General features: G+C 36.9%; 1 protein-coding gene across 2 annotated transcripts in view; it reads left to right on the top strand.

Moving 5' to 3' along the window:
- Positions 1 to 12,920, top strand: part of SLC12A6 (solute carrier family 12 member 6) — an 88,039-nt gene that overhangs the window by 34,529 nt on the left and 40,590 nt on the right. For both annotated transcript variants that reach the window (XM_061180557.1, XM_061180558.1), the window contains one exon: positions 10,554 to 10,598. In XM_061180557.1, coding sequence (XP_061036540.1) covers positions 10,554 to 10,598 — 45 coding nt within the window. The remainder of the gene's footprint in view (positions 1 to 10,553; positions 10,599 to 12,920) is intronic.

Below are 12,920 nucleotides of genomic sequence, written 5' to 3'. Positions count from 1 at the left end.
GTACAATTGCAAAATGTTTAAAGTTCCAAGAAATATCTCCAGCTACCTAAATTCTAATTTTTACCGTGATTATTTGCAGCACTGCAATTTTTATTATTTCTCTTGAGGATCATTCCATGGCTCATCTCAGTTATCTTTATAATTAAAATTTAATGCGTATCTACCGTCTCTAATCCTCACTACCGTGGTGTAGTTTTATTCCTGTTGCATAGATAGTAAATTAAGGCTAAGAAATTATATCATTTTCCCAGAGTTACGTGAATAACGTGGTAGAGCTGGGATCTCACCTGAGCTTTATCTGCTTCCAAATCCTGTGTTGTCTTTTCTTTATGCCTCGTGTTTTCTCCGGGACAGCTGCACAGCTATGACAGAGGGCCTCCTTTCACCACCTGCATTACTCATCACCAGCACTGCTCTTCTCCCAGTCTTCCACAGCTCAGAAAATGGCATCTCTGTTCATCTAATTGCTTCGGAAAAAACTTTGACTCCTATCTTTCTCCTCTACCCCATATCCAGTCCATCAGCATACTAATCTTGTGAATCCTTCCATTGAAACGTACCCAGCATCTAATCACTTCTCAGCACCTCCACTACCACCGAGCTGATCCACACTACCATTATCTTTTCTGGGACCATTGTGAAAGCCTTCTGACTATTTTCTACCTCCTCACTTGCCTCCTGCAATCTATTCTCCAGACAGCAGCTAGAGTGGTCACGTTAAAACATAAATCAAAACCTTCCAGTGGCTTTTTAGCTCACTCAGAGGAAAATGGTAAGTCCCTACTATGTCCTACAAGGCCCCATATGATCTGTGCTCCTCCGCCAACACACACATTCATCTCTTATCCCACATCTTCTCACTTTTACCTTGCTCGTCTGTTTGGTAACTTAGCTTCCTTGCTGTTTATTGAACAGGCCAACATGTATCTGCTTCAGGGTCTTTGCACTAACTGTTCCCTTTGCCCGCAATGTTCTTCCTACAGGTATTTGTTTGGCTAGAGGGCTCACTTCAAGTTTCTGGTCAAATTATCACATTAGCTGAGAGACCTTTTTTAGATTCGGTGTCTAAACTATAAATAGGCACACAAACCATGCCCCCACTAATCCTCTGTCTTCTTACTCTGCTTTTCTTTTTTTGTTTTTTAACTCTTATTACTCTTAACACGTATGTTGTTTGTTTATTGTTTGTCTCTTCCACACTAACATGTAAGCTCTTCGATGGCAGGGATATTGTCACTGCATTTCTAGTAATTAGAACAGTGTTTCACATGTAGAAGGTGCTCAAAAAATATTTACTGAGTAAAAAAATGAAAAGAACTACAAATTTTAAAGTAAAATGGACATTAGCTTCAAAGACTAACTCATGAGCTCTCGTTCCAGAAGATACCATCAACCTCTCAGCTTTCACCACCTTCACTACAGTCATGATCATATCTTTCTAAGATTTCGGCAGTAGACTGCTGTTTGTTTCCCCCATGTCTGCTCTTGCTCCCTCCACAATCCACTCTTCAGCCAACAGTCTCCATCTTCTAAAAGGTTAATCAGACCTATCATGCTGCTATTGAAAACCTTCCAACTAGTTCATATCATTTTTAGGATAAACTTCACACTCTTTACCATGGTCTGCAATACTGCAAGATGTATCTGCTACCTAATTTGCTAACCTTTCTTTCTTTCTTTTTTTTAAAACCGCTTTCCTACTCACTGTGTTTTGGCCACGTTAATGTTTCCCAAACACGCCAAGCTTATTCCCATTCTAGGGCCTTTGTGTAGCTACTCTTATGCCCTGATCAGTCTTTGTCCAGATCCTCACATGTTTGTCTCCTTTACATACAAGTCTCATCTTAAAGGTTACCTCCTCAGAAAGATGTTCCCTGTGTACCCAATCCAAAATAGCCTCTCCAAAAAGAAAAAAATAAACAAAATAGCCTCTCCATTCACTCTCCTTAATTTTGGATTAGTGTTATAAAGAAAATAATCTTGATTATTAATTTTCTTTTATTCTTTTTTTAAAATTAATTTTTATTGGAGTATAGTTGATTGAAATGTTGTTAGTTGCAGGTGTACAGCAAATTGAATCAGTTATACATATACATATACCCACTCTTTTTTGGATTCTTTTCCCATATAGGTCATTGCAGAGTATTGAGTAGAGTTACCTGTGCTATACAGTAGGTTCTTATTAGTTATTTATTTTATATATAGTAGTGTGTATATGTCAATGCCAAGCCCCCAATTTATCCCTCCCCCACTTTCCCCCTTGGTAACCGTAAGTTTGTTTTCTACATCTGTGACTCTATTTCTGTTTTGTAAATAAGTTCATTTTAATTTTCTTTTATACTTTATCTTCCCATATCTGCGTGAGAATAGGACATTTGTCTTTTTTTACTTACTGCTCTATCCCTAGCACATAGAACAATGCCTGGGACTTATTAATCACTCAAATATTTGAACTGATGGATGGTTGAATGAAGCTTTATAATAGTCATCTGGGGCCCTTCATAAATCTGCAGAATCTCAGCCTCCTCCCATGAGATCAAGTCGTTAGGGTTAGTTATGTGACCCAGGGATTTGTAGTTTAACAAATATTCTAGATGATTCTTTTGACTAGGCAAATCTGGAAAATACTGATTTAATGGGAGTATTACAGAGTGAATGAATGAGTAAATGGGAGTGATGGTTCAGGGAGTTCTCTTTTAACCTTAGTATATTGATATGAATTAGTTGAACATTTCCCAAAGTGTATACCATAGAACACTAATTACACAAGATGTTTGGTGAAAAGCAAGGTATCTCTTCTGATATATTTAGGAATGCTGAATATTATATTCTTCTTTGGAGATTAGTTAGGTAGCCATTAGCATATTGGAGGGTCTGAGAAATTAAACATTATAGAAATCTACTTGACTATTAAATAGATTTGCCAAATTTACTTAACATTCCTGCTCCAAATCATTTTCTTCCCAAACCGCTATTAATAATAAGGAATATGCACCATACATGAAGTACAGTCTATGGTTCAGTGCTGCTACCCCTGCTTATTCTCTCCTTGGTTAGCTGTCTACACAAATCATTTACATGGCAGATAGTTTGGACTAAACTATAAATCCCAGCAGAAACTATCTTTTTTTTTTTTTTTTTTTTTATTTATTTATGGCTGTGTTGGGTCTTCGTTTCTGTGTGAGGGCTTCCTCTAGTTGCGGCAAGTGGGGGCCACTCTTCATCGCGGTGCGCGGGCCTCTCACTATCGCGGCCTCTCTTGTTGCAGAGCACAGGCTCCAGACGCGCAGGCTCAGCAATTGTGGCTCACGGGCCTAGTCTCTCCGCAGCACGTGGGATCTTCCCAGACCAGGGCTCGAACCCGTGTCCCCTGCATTGGCAGGCAGATTCTCAACCACTGCGCCACCAGGGAAGCCCAGAAACTATCTTTTTTTGACAGATACGTCTAAATACCTTTTTAAAATTATATTCCTATTATATTAAAAGTTCAAATAAGGATATTTTGACTTTCCTTTATGGGGTAGGCTTGAAGCATAAATAACTAATGATTTAATAACTTTTTGTATGCAGTGCTTTACATTTCCATCTTATTGCTTAATTACTTTGCCTAAAATTGCCTGATTTTCTTCACCCATCTATTTACTTAAACCCAGTTACTCACATGTGAATTTTCTTAGGTCTGTCTAGTTTCATTGCAGTCAGTTCAAAATCTATGTAAGGAGGATAAGCTTTTCCGATTTTACCTTATTTCAACTTGTTTTCCCTCTTAAGTTTCCCACCAAAATTAAAACCTACTCATAATAGAGAGGCAGAATCTAATAAATGTGAATGTTAGAGTAATTGTCTTTGGTTCCATCTTTAATCATCTTTGCCTAATTCCAAGTCACAATGGCTTCTTACGATGCTGCTTTGGTTTTTTTAAAGTTGGAGTCCAGAAAATTAGAAATGTGTTAAGACTGGTGATTTCAGGTATTTGGTATCTTTCTTTCTTTTTAAATTTTATTTATTTATTTATTTATTTATTTATTGGTTGCGTTGGTTCTTCGTTGCTGCACGCTTGCTTTCTCTAGTTGTGGCTCGCAGGCTCTAGAGCGCAGGCTTAGTAGTTGTGGTGCACTGGCTTAGTTGCTCCACAGCATGTGGGATCTTTCCGGACCAGGGCTCAGACCCGTGTCCCCTGCATTGGCAGGCGGATTCTTAACCACCGCACCACCAGGGAAGTCCTGGTATCTTTAAATAGTTTTTGTAGTATGTCTAGATAATATAGACAGTAGCATAATAAGCTAATTGTCCTGATGTATATGCCCTCGGTCATGCCTACTTCTTTTTCTAAATGTTTAGGCAACTGTTTCCACTATTGATTGCATTATTTTAATGAAATTACTGATCTATCTTTAATGAAGACTTAAACCTTTTACACTGAGTTTTAGATGCAAGATATAGGCTAGCTTTATTTGCTTCAAATTCTCTGCCAAGAATAGTAGATGAAGCAATTATCAAAGGAAATTCAGAAAAAGACTATTGCTATGGGGAAACTAAGGGAGATAATAAGGCTCTTCAGAAAAACTTTTTATAGAGGCAGTTTTGCAAGTGAATACCACCCACAATCATTTTTTTCTCTCTGTGCTCCAAGGCACATGGCAAGAAACTAAATAAAATCTCTGTTCTTTACCGTTTGCCCAGGATAAACTAAATATATTGAGCAAGTGCCCATTTTGTAAAACTACCATATCATTACTGTTACGAGGAAATAGTTTCAGTTCATTTTTCCGATGGCATTTACCTGTTGTGAAAAGGTGTTATGTTTCTATTTTTAATTTGAACTACCATTTTGCCTGTAGAGTATCACAAGCTTTTGTATATAATCTGGTTGTATTATGACCTAGGAGTGGCTTAATTTAGGAAGGCCATCAAAGGGTTAAAATAGTCACATTATTGGCACATTGTTCCCGTTACAGGAAGTAATTTGGTTAAAACAAGTAGCCTTTTGAGTAATTTTTAGGACAACTCCCAGTATTAGGCAAACTTGGGTGTGCCCTCATTAGTGACACAGGCAGGAAAAATGTTAAATGGGAGAGTTCAGACATAGGACAACAGAAAGGTGCCCAGACACATCTCAGAGCACTGTTACCATGTTGAATACACAATTTGGATTGCAGCCCAGAAACGTCCTTCAACTTAAACCCATTTACCAATTGTGATTTTTTATAGGCATGGCTAGTTTCATCCTGGTGGGTTCATGACCTTAAATTTGCCCTTGTTTCAGCTTTTACATGTATTAATGAAGCATTTATTTGCAGGTCCTTGAGGTTAGTCTTCAGGTAAAGATTGCCCTGCGTTCCTTTAATTATAATAAATGAAAAATCTTGTGAGGAACTATACAGTAGACTTATTTCTACTCATCTCAAATACAGTCCCCCCTCGGAATCCAGGTGGGTTTGGTTCCAGGACGTCCCCCCGCACCCTTGAATACCAAAATCCGCAGATGCTCAAATCCCTTATATAAAATGGTGTAGTACAGTAGGCCCTCCAAATCCATGGGCTCCACACCCCCGGAAACAGAGGACTGACTGTATAGGAGGGTGTTCAAGGAAGAGTCCTGGCTTGACTAGAAAATGCGCATACATCATGTATGCACAGCTCAGAAGGCAAGGAAATATACAGTAAAGAAGGTGGTAATTCTGGGCTTCCCTGGTGGCGCAGTGGTTAAGAATCTGCCTGCCAATGCAGGGGACACGGGTTCGAGCCCTGGTCCGGAAAGATCCCACATGGCGCGGAGTAACTAAGCCCGTGCGCCACAACTACTGAGCCTGCGCTCTAGAGCCCGTAAGCCACAACTACTGAGCCCGTGTGCCACAACTACTGAAGCCCACGCTCCTAGAGCCTGTGCTCCTCAACAAGAGAAGCCACCGCAATGAGAAGCCCGCACGCCGCAACTGGAGAAAAGCCCTCACGCAGTGATGAAGACCCAATGCAGCCAAAAATAAATAAATAAATAAATAAAAATTTTTAAAGATAGTAGCCCTGAAAAAGTTAATAAAAGAAAAAAAAAAAAAGATGGTAATTCTTTTTAAGAAAAAAAGTCATTTATATACCCCCCTCTAAAATCATACCTATTCTGTCTGAGTTATCTGAGATGTTTTTCTATTTTTTTTCATAGATACATTCCCTGGCAATTCCAGATAACTTGTTTAAGGCTATTGTACTTTATTTTAGAGCAAGAAAAATTAGAATTACAGAGTATTGAGAAACACGAACATAGGTTCTCAAACATCAAGACTGTATCTCCAACCTTTCTCTTTTGTCGGTAGTGTGATATGTCTTTGGTCACTCATTAACCCAAGCATTCTTCTCAACTTTAGACGTTAAAATCCAAGGTTCTCAACTTTGTTCTGAAAGCACACCTGAGAGATAAAGGCATTCCCATTAGTGACAGTGTCTGGGAATCAGAATCTTGAGAAGGGTATAGTTTTAGGGAGAAGAATAGATGATGCTGATAACTCTTCTGCAACTTTGCCTTTGGAATCACTAGAGTAGATCTAGATGATGACCAAGTTTCTTCTGGTTCTGAAATTATATGATTCTTTCTGTACTCTTCCTTTCATGTTATTATGTACCTGTTCTTCTATAACGATAGGGCCCAATTTTCCCCCTACATGAGGGGGCGGAGAGAGAGAGCGATCTAATACATTAACATGCTATAGAACTGTTAGTCCTACTTTTGTCTTATGTACAAGAACAACCCATATTCTTTATTTAGATAGGAAATAAAACTAGTTTAAATTAAAAACTGGGAATTCACTTTCCTAGTATGTTGGGGAAAATATCTTTTAAAATTTTGGAATTTCTCTTTTTTAAAACCAAATTAAGATGAAGAAAATCTTCTAAAAATATATCATTGAATGCTCACATAGCATTTAAAACTTTAGTTGTAGGAATCAGGTTTTTACCTTATTTCTTCCACTATAATATAGACTATATACATCAGAAATCAGAATTTGTTTAGTATTCTGATTGGTTCTTTCTGTCTGGGATGCTTAAAGTGTTAGATTTAATTATATATATTTATATATTTTATATTTAGAAACACCATAGAAAATGTTATTTGAATTTTGTTTCAAATAGTAATTTTTAATCTTTTTTATATCTTGGACCTCTTTGGCAGTCTTTAAACCTGCTTAAAGCTAGCAGCCCCTCTAATAACTACCATAATTTCAAAGTAGTGTGGAACCTAAAAGATATTATGAGATATATGCAACAACTATAATGTGATAGGAAAATATCAGATATTTGTTGTTGACAAAATCACTGGTACTTTTATGTAATTTGTTGCCTACATCATATTTGGAGAAAATACTAAACTTCAATTAGAAGTTAGTGAAAATGAGGATGTAATTTTTTTCCCATTGTTCATAGACCCCCAGTCTAAAATTATTTTTATTCCTTAAACACATTCAAGGAATCCAGATGTAATCCTCAGTATCTCAAGAGATTTACTCTTTTTTTTAAAATTTATTTATTTATTCATTTATTTTTGGCTGCATTGGGTCTTTGTTGCTGCGCGTGGGCTTTCTCTAGTTGCGGCGAGTGGGGGCTACTCTTCGTTGCAGTGTTTGGGCTTCTCATTACGGTGGTTTCTCTTGTTGAGGAGCACGGGCTCTAGGCGCGCGGGTTTCAGTAGTTGTGGCACGTGGGCTCAGTAGTTGTGGTTCACGGGCTCTAGAGCGCAGGCTCAGTAGTTGTGGCGCACGGACTTAGCTGCTCCGTGGCATGTGGGATCTTCCCGGACCAGGGCTTGAACCTGTGTCCCCTGCATTGGCAGGCGGATTCTTAACCACTGCGCCACCAGGGAAGCCCAAGATTTACTCTCTGAGGAAAGTGCAGCTCAGAGTCTTTTCCATATTTAGCCCTTAATGCTTTCCAAGCCTTTAAAATAAGCAAGTGGTTGGTCGTTAAATGGCAACTGTCAGTATCTCTTGGATTAGGAACTTGGTTTATTGTCATTAATTTTATTATAGATTACTGAAGTAAGAGATATTTATAAAAGCCAGTTTAGTCATTTTATCTTAAAGTCAAATCAGAACATATCTGCTAGTAGTATTGAGTGCTTTACTTATGTCTTGACTTGCAACTGCTATGGCCACATGTTCCTTTGTCATTAAAAAGAAAATGTAATTCATGTCATAGGCCCTGAATCATCCTTCTACTTTATGGAACTAATATTGCTTGGCCAAATTTATGTTATTATTTGTTTAACTTTTTATTGTAATAAAATATATATAACACAAAATTTGCCATTTTAACCATTTTTTAGTGCACAATTCAGTGACAGTAATTATATTCACAATGTTGTACAACCATTACCACTATTTCCGAAATTTCTCATCACCCCAAACAGAAACTCTGTTCTCTGTTGACCTAAATAAAGAGGTAAACTGAGGCAAGCTGGAAAAGATGAATTTATTCAGGAATAGCAGAGGAATTGCAATTTGGGGCAAGCAAACTGTAGCAAGCTACAGGTGAGTCTGGTGAAAGTTTGGGGTAGGTTGTATTTATGGTCAGGGAATGTAAAGAGGGGAGAGTTCAGTTTGAGTCAGTTAAAATCAAAAACAAACAGAGACCAGCCTTGAAAACTTCCTGAGCAGACAGAATCAGTCTAGTCGCACAAACAAAGCTCAATTCAGCCCACTTTGTGAGACTAACCCAACCTGGGCCATCTCTTATTCATGCTTCTGGCAAAACTTACCAAGTTTGATATGAGACGACCTCTGATCAACCCCCCATCATCTGAGAAAATTTTGTTTCTATAAATCAGGCATTTATGGGAAATCAGCCTCTTAGTTCAGTTTTGTCTTCCTGAGGGCACATGGATGAGACTCGCCATTTTATATCCTCCAGTTCTATTTTAGAAATTTTTTTACAACTTATTAAGCAATAACATCCCACTCCCCATTTCCCCCCCGCACTCCCCAGCCCCGGTAACCTCTAACCTACTTTCTGTCTCTATAAGTTTGCCGATTTACCTTTTCTAGATATTTCATATAAATGGAATCATACAGTATTTGTTCTGCTTCTGGCTTATTTCCCATAGTGTGATATTTTCAGGGTTTACGCATGTTGTAGCATGTATCCGAACTTGATTCCTTTTTATGGCTGAATAATATCCCATTGTATATATATATAGATCTTCTTCGACTTACAGTAGGGTTACGTCCTGATAAACCCTTCCTAAATTGAAAATATTAAGTCGAAGTGCATTTACTACACGTAACCTACTGAACGTCATAGCTTAGTCTAGCCTACCTTAAACATGCTCAGAACACTTATATTAGCCTACAGTTGGGCAAAATCATCTAACACAAAGACTATTTTATAACAAAGTGTTGACTATCTCATGTAATTTATTGAATACTGGAAGCAGAGAACAGAACGGTTGTAATGGTTGTTTATCCTCCTGATTGCGTAGCTGACTGGGAACTGCGGCTCGCTGCGCTGCCCAGCATCACAAGAGAGTATTGTACTGCAAATCGCTAACCTAGGAAAAGATCAAAATTCAAAATCCAGGGACTTCCCTGGCGGTTCAGTGATTAAGACTGTGCTTCCAAAGTGAGAGAGTGGCATGGACATACATACACTACCAAACGTAAAATAGATAGCTAGTGGGAAGCAACCGCATAGCACAGGGAGATCAGCGCTGTGCTTTGTGACCACCTAGAGGGGTGGGATAGGGAGGGTGGGAGGGAGGGAGATGCAAGAGGGAAGAGATATGGGAACATATGTATATGTATAACTGATTCACTTTGTTATAAAGCAGAAACTAACACACCATTGTAAAGCAATTATACTCCAATAAAGATGTTAAAAAAAAAAAAAAAAAAAAAAGACTGCGCTTCCACTGTGGGGTACAAGGGTTCGATCCCTGGTTGGAGAAGTGAGATACCGCATGCTGTGCGGCGCAGCCAAAAAAAAAAAAAAAGTATATATGTGTATACATATGTGTATATATATATGTATACATATATATGTATATATATATACACACACATATGTGTGTGTATATATATATACACACATATATGTGTGTATATATTCACAATCCAAAGTATGGTTTCAACCGAATGCATACTGCTTTTGCACCATCATAAAACCGAAAAATCTTAAGTCAAACCATCTTAAGTCAGGGACCATCTGTACCACATTTTGTTTATCCATTCATCTTTGGAGGACACTTGGATTATTTCCACCTTTTGACTGTTGTGAATAATGCTGCTATAAATATTGTTTTACAAGTATCTGAGTCCCTGTTAGCAATTCTTTTGGGTGTATACCATGGGTCACATGGTAATTCTGTTGTTTAATTTTTTGAGGAAGCTGTGGGATTATTTTTTATAATAGTTCTATTTTTAATATCCTTATTTTAATGTTTCTTGAGCATCATAAATTTTTTTTTTTTTTTTTGCTTATTTCCTTGGTTGACTTTTGTTGCTGATTTTTAAGAAATTATTTGTTTTGGTCATTCATTTTTCTTTTCTTTTCAATTGTTTGTTTTTCAGACCCGAGTCAGAACTCCATCACAGGGGAACACAGCCAGCTGTTAGGTATAGTATTCCTGTGGGAACTGACTTTCTCTAAAGTCACCCTTTTCCTGCTTATACTAAGAGACATTACTCCCTTCTCTAATTCTATTTTCTGTACCCTTTTTCTACTTTTCACTCCTCAGCTTTTTTTCTTGCTGTTTCTATTCCCAACTTGGTAAGTTTTAGGAATCTACTTCTGCAGTTGATTGTGAAGACTCAATTTAGTTACATTAAAAAGTAATTTTACATGGTCTATGGTTTAAAAAAAAGGTCTGTAAGAGTTAGAGCTTCTTTTTTCCAAGATAATTTTGAAAAGAAGATATAATATTCTATAATATCTTGTGATCACCTTCATTTTCATTCCTGAAAGCACGACATTCAGCGAGCCAAAGAAATTGATGTTCCAGTCCTTATCTGTGAAATAAATTATGGAAATGAATTGATTTCTTCTAGGTATCACTTATTTAAATTACACTAAACTTGTAATTTGACAAGAATTCCACATCTCAGAACTGATGAGTTTTTTAAATATGAAAATAAAACATACTCTAGTGAGGAATTCAGATAATACAAAAAGTACATATAAAAAAAAGGAAAGGTCTTCTAAAGTATGTCTTCTCCCCACAACCTCACTTCTACTCCCCCAAGGTACTTGCTGTTGACACTTTCTTGTGAATTCTTATAGAAATTTTTTATTACACATTTTTATATTATATACTATGACTATCTTTCTTCCTTTTTCTCTCAGTGGAGTTATACTATACAGACTGTCCTGTGATTTCCTTTTTTTCACTTAATATTTTATCTTGGACATCCCATGTCAGTACGTAAAGATTTGCCTTATGTCTTTGTTTGTAGTAGAATAGAATTTCATTTATTCCTACACTGTAATTTTATTCATGAGCATTTAAGTTATTTCAAGGTGTTTTACTGTTACAAATTATGTTGCAATGAACATCTTGTGCATATATCCTTGCATTCTCATTGCCAGTATATTTTTAGGTTAAATTCCTAACAGTGGGATTCCCCGGTCAAAAGGTATATATATTTTCAAGAAGATATATCAACTTATACCCACCAATGAAGAATGTGGAAGCATACGCAGCTCCCTATCATCAAAAGTAGATATTATCAATCTTAAAATTTTTTCTTTAACTAGTAGGTGAAAATGGCATCTCTAGTTCTTATTTGTACCTCTTTAATTATGAGTGAGTTAAGTACTTTTAAATATATTAACAGCTATTTTATGTGTCTGTCTTTTGATTTGATGTTTACTTTGATTTATGTATTGTCGAACTTTTGATGGTTAGAATATATGCAAAGCAGCTGTGGGAAATATAAGCTATCAAAAAGTCCAAAATAGAGAAAGTACTTGACTTGTTTGCTTATTATAGGTTCAGAGTTTTAGTTGAAGAAACTGGGATACTCCTTTTTTGCTCTTTCTATGTTAAGGACTTAAGTTTCTGGTCTTAATTCTCATTCCTTTGAGTGAGTTTATGTGCTGGAACACTGACACCTTAGGCACTCAATAAATATTTGTTAAGTAAATGGTTTGACATGAACATGTAGCTAGAATTGTGATTACCAGGGTCTTAGCTTTGTGGTATTGAGGCTGTCACTATTCTCTTTCTTATATTTTTATATTGGATAGTTTATTTAAACTGTTCAAAATTCGTCTTCTCTGTATAAAAATTTCATATTGGGACCAGGAATGGTTAAGATTTCATCGAAAGATTTTGGTAGATTTCCCCCTAAACCGTTAAATTGCTTCTGTCTCTGATACATGCCTGATAGGTAGAGATGTTTGGAGAGTGGTTCATCGTCTGAGCAGGAACACGTGTGTAATGGAGGGCGGGAAGGACTTAGTTAATGAAATGGACAGTCCAGGGGAGTTGGTACTGTTCCAGTGTTACTAAGCTGGGTTTTGTTTCCAATTAAGCACTTGTAGTAAAAGTAGATTAACTAATTGTAGGCAAAAAAAAAATAGTATGTGATCGTGAAGAATTCTCTCAGTCAGTATTAGCTAAAAACCCTAGTATTTACAAAGAGACTACTCCAGACATTAATCTCATTTGGCAACCTACAATTGCATTCACTTTTAAATAAACCTGGGGATTTATCCAGTTTAGGTAAGTTCATCCTGCTACCCTGTCTGTCTCCTAGGTTCATTAAGTCAAATTATATCCTCCTTTTTTCTCATGCTGTTAATAACTGTCATCCTCTGTCTCCCATCCTAAGTACATTTAACTACGGCCTCAAAATCCTTACTGGTTTATTTTTATTTTATTTTTTAATCAATTTATTTATTTTTGGCCACACCACGCTGCTTGTGGGATCTTAGTT

Source organism: Eubalaena glacialis, chromosome 2 (assembly GCF_028564815.1).
Source record: "Eubalaena glacialis isolate mEubGla1 chromosome 2, mEubGla1.1.hap2.+ XY, whole genome shotgun sequence".
Lineage (NCBI taxonomy): Eukaryota > Metazoa > Chordata > Mammalia > Artiodactyla > Balaenidae > Eubalaena > Eubalaena glacialis.
Note: the sequence above shows the minus strand (reverse complement) of the source record. Positions and strands in the feature narration are given on the sequence as shown.